Source organism: Coregonus clupeaformis, chromosome 14 (genome assembly GCF_020615455.1).
Source record: "Coregonus clupeaformis isolate EN_2021a chromosome 14, ASM2061545v1, whole genome shotgun sequence".
NCBI lineage: Eukaryota > Metazoa > Chordata > Actinopteri > Salmoniformes > Salmonidae > Coregonus > Coregonus clupeaformis.
In genome coordinates, this window is record NC_059205.1 from 40938887 (window position 1) to 40949218 (window position 10332).

At 43.5% G+C, this 10332-nt stretch overlaps 1 protein-coding gene across 1 annotated transcript; it reads right to left on the reverse strand.

Moving 5' to 3' along the window:
* Positions 1 to 1949: 1949 nt before the first annotated feature.
* Positions 1950 to 9397, reverse strand: LOC121580890 (deubiquitinating protein VCPIP1). Its single transcript, XM_041896041.2, has 3 exons — positions 6500 to 9397; positions 5502 to 5588; positions 1950 to 5352 (listed from the first exon to the last, which is right to left on the reverse strand). Exons 1-3 carry the CDS (start codon positions 9159 to 9161, stop codon positions 4517 to 4519), a joined length of 3585 nt encoding a protein of 1194 aa, XP_041751975.2. The 5' UTR covers positions 9162 to 9397; the 3' UTR covers positions 1950 to 4516.
* Positions 9398 to 10332: the final 935 nt, after the last annotated feature.

Here is a 10332-nt window from a genome sequence, read left to right on the forward strand (position 1 = left end):
GTAAATCTTGGTGGGGCAAACTCAGCGACAGAATTCAGAACATGGGCCGTTCTTACAGTATTCTCCCTGTACACCAAGTCAGAACCGTAGGATAAATAAAGGGGGCATATAAGCAGACAATGAAAGCTCTTACAATATTCAATGATTACATTTCTCTACAAACAGGCTATAGGCTACATGTGCACCACCAAGTCAGAACAGTAGGCTAAATTATGAAGGGAAAATTTACCAAATTATTAGGGTGAGGCACATGGGCTACTAACAGTTTACTACACAACATACACTTAGTATTACTTTCTTAGCTACAGTACACATATCTCCCTCGCATATTACATCATTTATGCAGCAGCATACAAGACACTTTTTGACTCACCTTGTTGTGCTCTGCTCACTTGAACAGGAAGGTGTCGCGGCGGTCCTTCGTTGGCAAATTTTGACATCAAACTTTGTCATCAAAGTCTGGCATTCTCTGGATTTATGGTGCTTTCAAGACAACTGGGAACTCTGAAAAAAACAAGGTTGAATCATGATGACGTCAGTGATCTTCAGGTCAGAGCTCTAGAAAGAGGCCCGAGTTCCTGACTTGCAATTCCGAGTTGGATGACCGTTCAAAACTTATTTTCCCAGTCTTTTTTGTTCCGAGTTCCCAGTTGTCTTGAGCACGTCAAAAGTCATGCTGGATTGACAGCATAGCCAATGTTGAATGTTTATCCTTTTAAGCTTGGAAATAGAGACCCTTAAACTCAGACTTGGACCACACACCCACTCCATTGGATAGCAGGCTAGTGATTGCTTTGCAAGTTAGTCACTGATTCCTTCCAAGCCACTCATTGTTGACAGCTCCGTGGTACCAAAGATACTGGTAACGTTAGCTAGTACTGTCTCTTTCGGGGACACTTATTCAGAAATGTGTATACCGCCGATTCTCGCGCCCAACACCTTCGAGAGAGGTGCTTGGATCAGCAGCCCCACGCGCTCTCTCTTCCCATTGTTCAGAATCTCAAAGCAAATCAGCCCTGTCAAAGATATCAAAATAATTTTCAAGCAGCCAGGTATTTTACAAAGCCCACGACAACACCTGTATCTTTAACTGAGCTGTTGGTCAACAAGTCATTCATGAAAATCTTACAATTACATTATGACAGGGGAAAGATGGAACGTGGAACGTTTCTGATATTTTAAAGTTGACGCAATGCTACCACCTGGTGGACGACAGATAACAGAGAACCTTGAATTCATTATTGCCTGTCATGAGTCTAATTGATATTCTGTCACGTTCATGGCTGTGCGCCACAATGCAGTTACCCATCCCTGGTGAAATGAAGATAGACCCGTCAAGTAGATAACAGACACACATCCGATGTGTAGGGCAATCAATGGTTGAATCAATGCTGCCCACCCTCACCCACGGACTATCTGCACTGACTCTATCTATGCACACACACACACATTCACCATACGCTGCTGCTACTATTTATTGTTATTTATCCTGCTGCCCAGTCACCTTTACCCCTGCCTACATGTACATATCTACCTCAACTACCACCGTATCCCTGCACATTGATATGGTACTGGCCATGTATATAGCATACATTGTTTTGTGTTTTAATTTTATCTGACCTTGTATTGATTCCGTGCTCTTTTTAAGATCCTATTCAGAATTTTATATTTCTTTACCTTTGATATTGAACACTGCATTGTTGAGGAAGAGCTTGTAAGTAAGCATTTCACTGTACTGTTTACACTTGTTGTATCCTGTGTACGTGACAAATAAAATGTGATTTGATAGGGCGGCAAACTTTTGATAAGAAACCAACTTCAAGATGATGGGATCAAACGTATGCTATTGATCAAGTGGGTCTACATGATTGATTCTTTAAAAGAAAAAAGTGTAAGTGAATTCAAAGGCAAGTAGTTAAGACAGTATTAGTGACCACAATACAACATTGTGAAGCATTTACTTTATTGTTGGGTTGAAAGGTCATCACACATGCAAACAGCAATGTTGTAGCCATGATATCTTCAATCTTTTATTAGCAAACAAGAAAAAAAGTTAACAAAAAATGAAAGAACTGAACAACTTCTGTACAGATCAAAGTATACTACAATATATACTATTATAATACAACTGGCTTACAATATATGTAATTAGTACAGCAGTCACAAAGAAACAAACTTCAAGTTTGTCAAAACAGTGTTGTCTGAGTGTAATATTTCCTTTAAATGTTTCCTTGGACTGACAATATCTATAATTTGAGTATATCTAGTATATGTTCTATTCTAATATTTCCTATTTTTCTGAAAGTGCTAAGTTTTACATTTTGTTCACTAGAAAGAAAAGCTGTGGAGCTTTTTTTTTAATTACCTGCAATTTCTTTCTTTTTTCAAAGCAGGTACAAATAGAACTGCTTTTTGCCATAATACGAAACCCTGTCCAGAAGTCAGGACAAGAATCAGTAAGACTCAAGGATTTAAGGCCATAAGCTGATAATGGCAGCATCCAAAGATACCATGTCATTCTAGAACAACAAGGTGATTTGGAATACTCCAAAATCTGGGTTGGCAACAAAAGTGTAAACTCTATGTGGCCCATTAAGCCTATATCTTGATGGCCACTTAAATGAGTTAACAGTGAGGCCTCTGCCTTCCAATGTGAGGGTCTATAAACACCCCAACCCACTTTTTTGTTGAAATTCCAACAAACAAACCAAGAGTTACGTTATATAATGTCTGGAGAGGAATTGAATGCCACAAAAACTGATCTGAATGCAACATGGTACTACACGGTTTGTTTATAACTTTACAATCAACTGGATTGGATGAACAACCAATTGGAAATATACTTCACACCACTGAAAGATGTAGTACTTTGTTTATGAGATATCAAATGTACAACCTCCATGACATCTCTTTCAAGGATTTCTCAAGGGAACCAAAAGATACGACATCTCATGTTACATTCGGCAACATAAATGTTCACAGCACTTTAAAATATCCCATTGTTCAAGTTGTCTTTTGAGTAATTCAAATTGTGGATGTTGTGTTGAAATTCTAGAGCTGAATAGCCATAAAGTAACTAGACATACAGTACAATTCTTAGTATTACCAGCTGATTGTGGTTTCCATTAAATTAGAATGAATCATTATATTTCTATGGTTGTTCATCCCAAGTTTATATCTGAATGAATGGTAAGAACACTAAAGGGAGCCTACAGTGCTCAACACACCCCTGCACAACAACATGCCTTATTGTTGATTTCTATCTCTGGAATTCAAGTACAAACATAAATGTATTTTTTAGATTGAACAATAAAATGCCAGCATTGCATGTTTACAAAACAACAAAAACTGCAGGCAGTTCATGGAAAAATAATTATCCGCTATTCTTGGATTTATCATTCCTAAAAAGATAATCTATAAACCTGAACTATGTAAAAAAAAAATGATATGGTAAAGGAAAATTCACAAATCAAGTCTTACTTTAGAATTGTGTGTTTCAAAAAAGTATAATCCTGCGCTGCATTCCATCTTTCACTAAAGCCAAAAAAGTGATTGAGGAAATTGCATTTGAGTAATGGAATATACTCCCAGGTGTGTATGGTATGTTATGCAGGTCCTTCCAACAGAATACAGCATCACATCAAGTAGTTCAGCACTTGCACAGCACACTTAACTTGGGCCACTCGTTTGGGTTTAATGAGAAATATCAAAAGTAACATAAATAACTCTTCAAACATCAGTAAGTAGCATGAACCTTGAACCCAAAAGAATCAACAGGCATTTTCCCCAATCAGTGCACACACTTCACTGTCAATCTCTAAATTCCACCAATCAATTTGGTTATTTTCAGAACAGTGCTACACTTTTTCTTTCAAATGGCACTCACATTTAAATTATCATTTTAAACAGAATCTTTAAATTCTTATAAAATGGCCCAAATGCAAACTAAAAAAGATCACTTGGTTTTCCGACAACAAATGTCAATTGATGCATATGCTTATAAGGGCATGTGACTCCTTCCTTTAGGAATTAAGACAGCAAACGTTCACATGGAGAGCAAAGTTCAAGAAAAAAAAACTAATTTGGAATATTTCACTGTTGTTGTTTATAGCAAATATGATGGTAAACCAGAAAATGTGATGATGGTATTCATGTTACATTTACAGTGTGCACTTTGCTGAAGTGGATGTTTGCAGACATTACAATACTGGCGTGGGATCTCATCAACTCAAGCTGTACCTCTTGTCTTAAGACATGGAGGATATCTACAGGAATGCATTTCACACATGAGAACCAGCTTTGCTCCTTGGAGCTTGGTGCATGTTTCTGTATAATAACATTAGTCTGTCACCAAAGGCAGAAATGGTCAACCTCTGTCAATCATGCAGTAAAGACAACAAAACACAATGAATATCAAAGCATTGATACAACCTGAAGCATTCACATACAAATGCCAACCAGATAGAGGGGTGACTGATCATGACTGAGAAAACTATAGGACCGGGCCCTTTTCCCATCAGGAATGATCCATTGGCTCCAGGGCGTTGCTATGCTCTGCATCCTGGCTATCCATTTCCTCCAGCTCCTCTGACGCTGCATCCTTTCCATCAGGCTTGTTCCCTGCCTTCACTGGTGTGCCATGTGGTGTGCCATGAGCACCAGCAGTAGATACGTCCATAGAAGAGGCCTCCTGGTCACCTACCCCTGGGGCAGATTGGGAAGCATTCATCTTAGCCCCACTTGTCCTCTCTGCAGGGCCCCCAGTGCCTGCCCCTGCATTGCTCTGCTCCCTCAGGTGCCTGTCCATGGAGGCTTGGATGGATGAGACCATCTCCTGTAGTTTTTTCCTCTGCTCTTCGATCATACTAGGGTCCAGGTGTCGGCTGTCTTTCATGGTGACGAAACCGGGAGCCATGCGCACCAGCTCCTTGGTTGCATCTTCTGAGATGTCAGAGAGGTCGGGTCCCTTTGAGACGCTGGCGCTCAGGTCCACCCCGCTGCTGTGCTGGCGGGTGATGGGCTTGTGTTCAGGGGGAGAGCCACCTGGGGCGGTGCCCAGGGAGTGGCCCTTACCTTGGAAGGCGTTGACACTCTGGAGCTGCTCCTTCTTGCGCACCACGCCTCCACTCCCGAGCCTCAGCAGGCTGTGAGAGGGGCTTCCCTCCCGGCTCCTGGAGGCAGCCTCAGAGCGGAGCTGCACCAGGGCCTCCTTGACGAGGTCCTCCACATCAGGGCCCACGGGGAAGTGTCCCGCTGCATCCACACACAGCTCCAGACACTCCTCTGCTGCGTTGTACACAAACGTCTTTCCAGTCAGGTGTGGGAGGGTGCAGTGTTTGCCATCCATCAGGCCTGCAGACGAGACAAGAGCCATTATAGGTAGGGTTAACACAGATCAGTACATATCACATGCAAAAGTTGAATGTAAAAAATATACTGTAGTTGTCATTTAAGTTATGCAAAATGAAAAGGGCACAATAACAGAAAACATGTCTACATACCCATATCTTTCTTCACTATGTTGTAGAAAACGCCACCTTGCTGGAATAAGTGGGGCAGTTTTTTTGCATATGACCAGACATCTTCTCCTGCGTAGGAAAAAAAAATACTGCAATTAGCATGTGAAACATGAAAATAAATTAATAGAATACAAGCCATCATGTGGTTTTCCTCAGATCAAAATTCTAATTATGCAGCAAAAATAGGTTGCCTTGCCACCCTTTGCAATTAGCTTCTATTCCAACTTACATTACTGGCCCTAATATTACGGGCCAGATAAGATTGCATTGCAATATGCTAGTAAGACGGTGAAGGCGGAAGAGTGTCCAGAGACTGGAACTCAGACTCTGTTGGTAGGTGAAGGAGTGGAGATGACCACATCAGCACTTTCATACAGTCTACCCTCTCCTCTCTCCTCGAGACTGCTGCTGCATGCGTTTCAATGAAATCCAAATGCCACGTCGCTGAGGTACAGAGAAAGCACTTGGATATATTATAATTATTTCAAATGGAAAAAAGTCATTATCCCCAAAGATTAGGCCTTGATCCATCCCTGGTAAGCCCACCAGTCACTCAATACCTGTAGTACTTTGTCATTCATCCTGCTTCTTGTAACCAATCCAAGAACAGCATGCCCTTATGCTGTGTAACGCTACCGTCTGTAAAGCCTATAGGCCTATCAGTTACTAGCCTCTCACTCTCACAATCACACCCATCACATTCTGTTGCTAGCCTTATATTTACTGAGGGGATGATCTAAGGTGGCATGCCTGTAACTATAGTCTTAAAGGTGAATAAACAAACAGGTTCCCCTGTACAGCAAGTCATGTTTTACTTTTTGTAATGACATCACAGCAGTGTTCTGCATAACTCAAACAGGTATGCCACTTACATGTTGCTAGATTGTCTTTTTTTTTTTTTTACAGTAAATAATGACGTAAAGTAAAGATTACTACTGATTTGAGTAAGAAAATATTTTCCCACCCTTCCCCTTTCTTACCCATTAAGGTTGCTAGGAGACAGAGGGAGGACATCTCAAGGTCAATGTTGTCCTGCAGCTCTCTGCTAGTATTCATTCTGCTGGAAGTCACTGGATCATCACTCTTCACAGAGTGGAGGGAATGCAGGGATGAATGGGAACTGGAAGCACTTGGGGCGGAGACCTTGTGGTCCTCTGGACCTCTCAGGATCTCCACAGTCACCCTGTCCCCATGTTGGAGGGCCACAGGCTCATTCTCCTCTCCATCCTTGGGAGGCAAAAGTTCTTTGGGAGGGAACCCATGTCGAATACATTGCTGGGCTGGAGGCACGATGAACTCGTTAGCAATGCTCCTCTGGAGCTCAGAGAAGGTGGTCTGAGCCTGTAGAGTGAGCATGGCCTGCCGCCCGTCGCTAGTGGTGACACGGATCTTCTTCTCCTTACTGGCAGTGGGGGTGAAGGAGGATTTGGTGGGCGTGGCTGGGGCGGAGGAGGAAGGTTCCTGAGCAGCACTTGGAGAGGATGGCCGCCCGTGTCCCTGGACTCCCTTCTGCTCCTGCTTCAGTCGATCTGTCCTCCTTTTCTGGGTCACTAGGGCCTGTTCGCTAATGCTCTGCTGAAGGCTCCGCTCTGCTTTACTCATGGTCAGCTCCTCTTTGTGAATGGTCTTTGATTTCTGCCCAGTTAGTATGATCTTAGTCGGTGGCTGTGTGTCAACAGCCTGCTGGGTTTCCACCACGTCTGTGAGCCTCTGAGCATGCGCCCCGTCAATAGAGACTGGGTTATACTCGTCTGGGTTCTTCTTGGCAGTGTGATGTAAAATGGTGTTCACCACTTTCTGCACGAGGAGCTCACTCCCAAACTCCCCAGGGAAATGCTTGGTAACCAGTTTCATGGCAACATCATAGACGTTGCTGTTCAGGGTCACCTCAACCTCATACTGGAACCAGTACACTGTCTCCCTCACGACACGCCCACCCCACTCCAGAGTGATGGGGAAAGCCTCTGGCAGATTGTCGTACTCCTTTCCCTCCCAGTAGTGCTTGAAGCCGCAGCCGCACTTCCCCCCCTGGGAGCGGGTGTTGGTTCTGTCTCCATCCAGGTACACCACAGAGCCATTGCCATGGATGTGACGCACTGAGGTGCCGTGGCACCAGTTGCAGGTGTTCAATGTGCTCAGTTTGTAGTCAGGAATGAGGATGTCCTTCTCAGGGTCGTAAGAGCAGACCACATTGTTTAATGGAAAGCTGTAGTTCTTGTCGGGTCTGAGCTGCCCATGGGTGGATTTAGCCAGGTTGTAGAGCTTACCACCTGGAGCCAGCCACTCAGGTAGCACATGAAGCTCAGAGAGTGCATTGCAGATCAGACAGCGATGTAGCCGGTTTTCCATGACTGATTTCTTGGCAGCCTCAGTCACCTCTTCGGGTTGGACGCCGATCATACCGGTCCGTCTGTAAACGTACTGATGCACGTCTGCCACCAGGGAGGGGTGGATGCCATGCTTCTCCATGAAGATCTCCTCCATGGCATTGACCAGTCTCATCACATACTTGTCTTGTAAGCGCCTGTCTCCCGCGATGACACAGCTCCCATCTTGCTCCAGCTTAATGTACTTCTTGATGAGCTCCTGTGGGACCCCCCATGCTTTGGGGAGAAGCTTCGGCGGCAGCTTGGGGAGGACGGTGTTTTTTATTCCGACTAGAGGGATGTAGTGGTTACGCCCTGAGCTACTCCAGGCGATGCATATAGGCTTGTTGAACTTCCCATCTTTCCCCTTGCACTGCTCTTCCGGTACAAGCCCTGGGAGAAAAGTTGCAGAGTAATCCCCAGAGCTCCTCATTCCACTCAGTGAATCTAACAAGATTATGGGGCGGTGCAGCACATTGGCCAAGCCAAATATGTGAATGTTTCGAAGTCCCAGTGGCACACCCTCCGGTGGGATAAAAAGGGGGTCACATTCGTTGATGATGTCCTCCCATTCGGCTGCATCAATAAAATCCTGAAAGAGTGCCTTGTAGCGATCCAGATTTTGCTTGAAATTCTGTTTCAAATTCTCTCTCAAGGCATGCCAGAACAGTTCTCTGCCTACCAGGGCCCTGGACACAGCATGAACAAGGCAATGTCCATCTCCATCCACATGAACAGGAATTAGGCATTCTTTGTTGCTGTTAGCTTTCTTAATCTCCTCCAAAGTGTCGTGAAGGTATATCAGGCTCCCGGATCTGTCCTTGCCATAGCCAACTGTAGATACATGCTCATGTTCGATTAGAAACGCCCGATCACCTAGAAGTGAGCAGTCGAACATCTCTCCTTGATTCATTTCCCTCAGAAGTTTCGCTTTTCCCGTCTGCTTATCCATTCCATACCTTGTGAGAATAGGAGAGAGGAGCTTGCAATGGTAGTTGGAAAGCCCCATCACTTTCACCAGCTCGGTTCCCTTCTTTGGGGCCCCAGTGACACCGAGTAGGGCATTTCTTAATAAATTGTGCAGTACAACGTCTGGATCAGTTACTTCTTCCACATTTAAAAGATTATTCTGTTCGTGGCGTTGGCCACACTCAGTGCATTCAATGCTGATCGAGCCGTAAGCAGGGAAGAATAGCCTCGCCTGGCATTTCGGGTCTGGGCAGGTACCGGACAAAATACGCTTGTCCTTTTTCTTGGAGCCTTGTAGCAACGACATTCTGGCGAATAAAACTACACTAGGTATTGATCTTATAAAACCATTATGGTTAAATCACCAATTAACTGGCTAGCAATTGCACTTTGACTCACGTATTTAGCTAGCTAGCTATTTGCCAGAATAACAGAATAACAACACGGAAGTGGTTGGTTTTTTCTGTTGCGAAACCTAGTTTGCAATGGATTGTGGTGCATGTAGTTTTCTAAACTGCGCGTTGGTGCGCTAGAGTTTATCTTTTGATAATAGTCCAAACCAGGCACATACCATAATTTAACAAATACTAAGCAAGACTTATTATCGTATTGCGTCAATCTTATTGCGTAACTATGCTTGTTACAATAACATTTGATAAATTAATTGTGTATTTAGCTTCAAATTGACTACAAGTACCATGATGTATTTTGGTTTTGTTGGGTTTTTGTTCAGAGAGGAATAGGAAGAGGCCCAACTCGGCGGAAAATCTTGTCTCCTTCCAGCAGGTGACGTTTTTTTCGTTGTTTCGCCCACCAAGCAAGTTTTTGTAAGGAGGTCAATGACAGTGTCGAATTTGGTCAACAAAAAATTGAATGGCTTATTTGCTACATGAGGTTTAATTGATCGAATAGAAGTTTCGTAATGCTTAAGTTGTTAAGAGTGTACTGACATAAGTAGGACACGTGACATCCCGGCAACTTTGACAAAAACACAATATCGGAGTTGTCTCGAGATGGCTATGCATATTCATGTCATGAGGCTAGTATCATCATATAAATAATAATTAATAGAAAGGGCGTCTCCATTCAAGTAAATGATGGCATAATGGATGGACTGGCAGACATTTTGAGTGTACCCATGCCAAGAAGTAAAAGCAGGAAGTGTACCCTTCAATCTGTCCAGTGGTTTGTTCAGTTAGCATCATTTTAATGAACATTCTACATTACCATGGCAATCCAGCATCAGTTGATCATTGCATCGCATCAGTTGATCATTGCATCGCAATACCAGGCAGCCATTGCGAGTGTACCCATGAGTTTACCAGTCAATTGCCAGGGTTAGAGCTTCCAAGCCCGTTCTATTCATTCTTATTTCTATTACAGCATCTCTCTCCATTGAATATGTCGCTTTGTGGACAACGACTCCCAATAGAGCCCCATAGTGGAAGTGTCATAATACCCATAAAACCTAGCGGTCA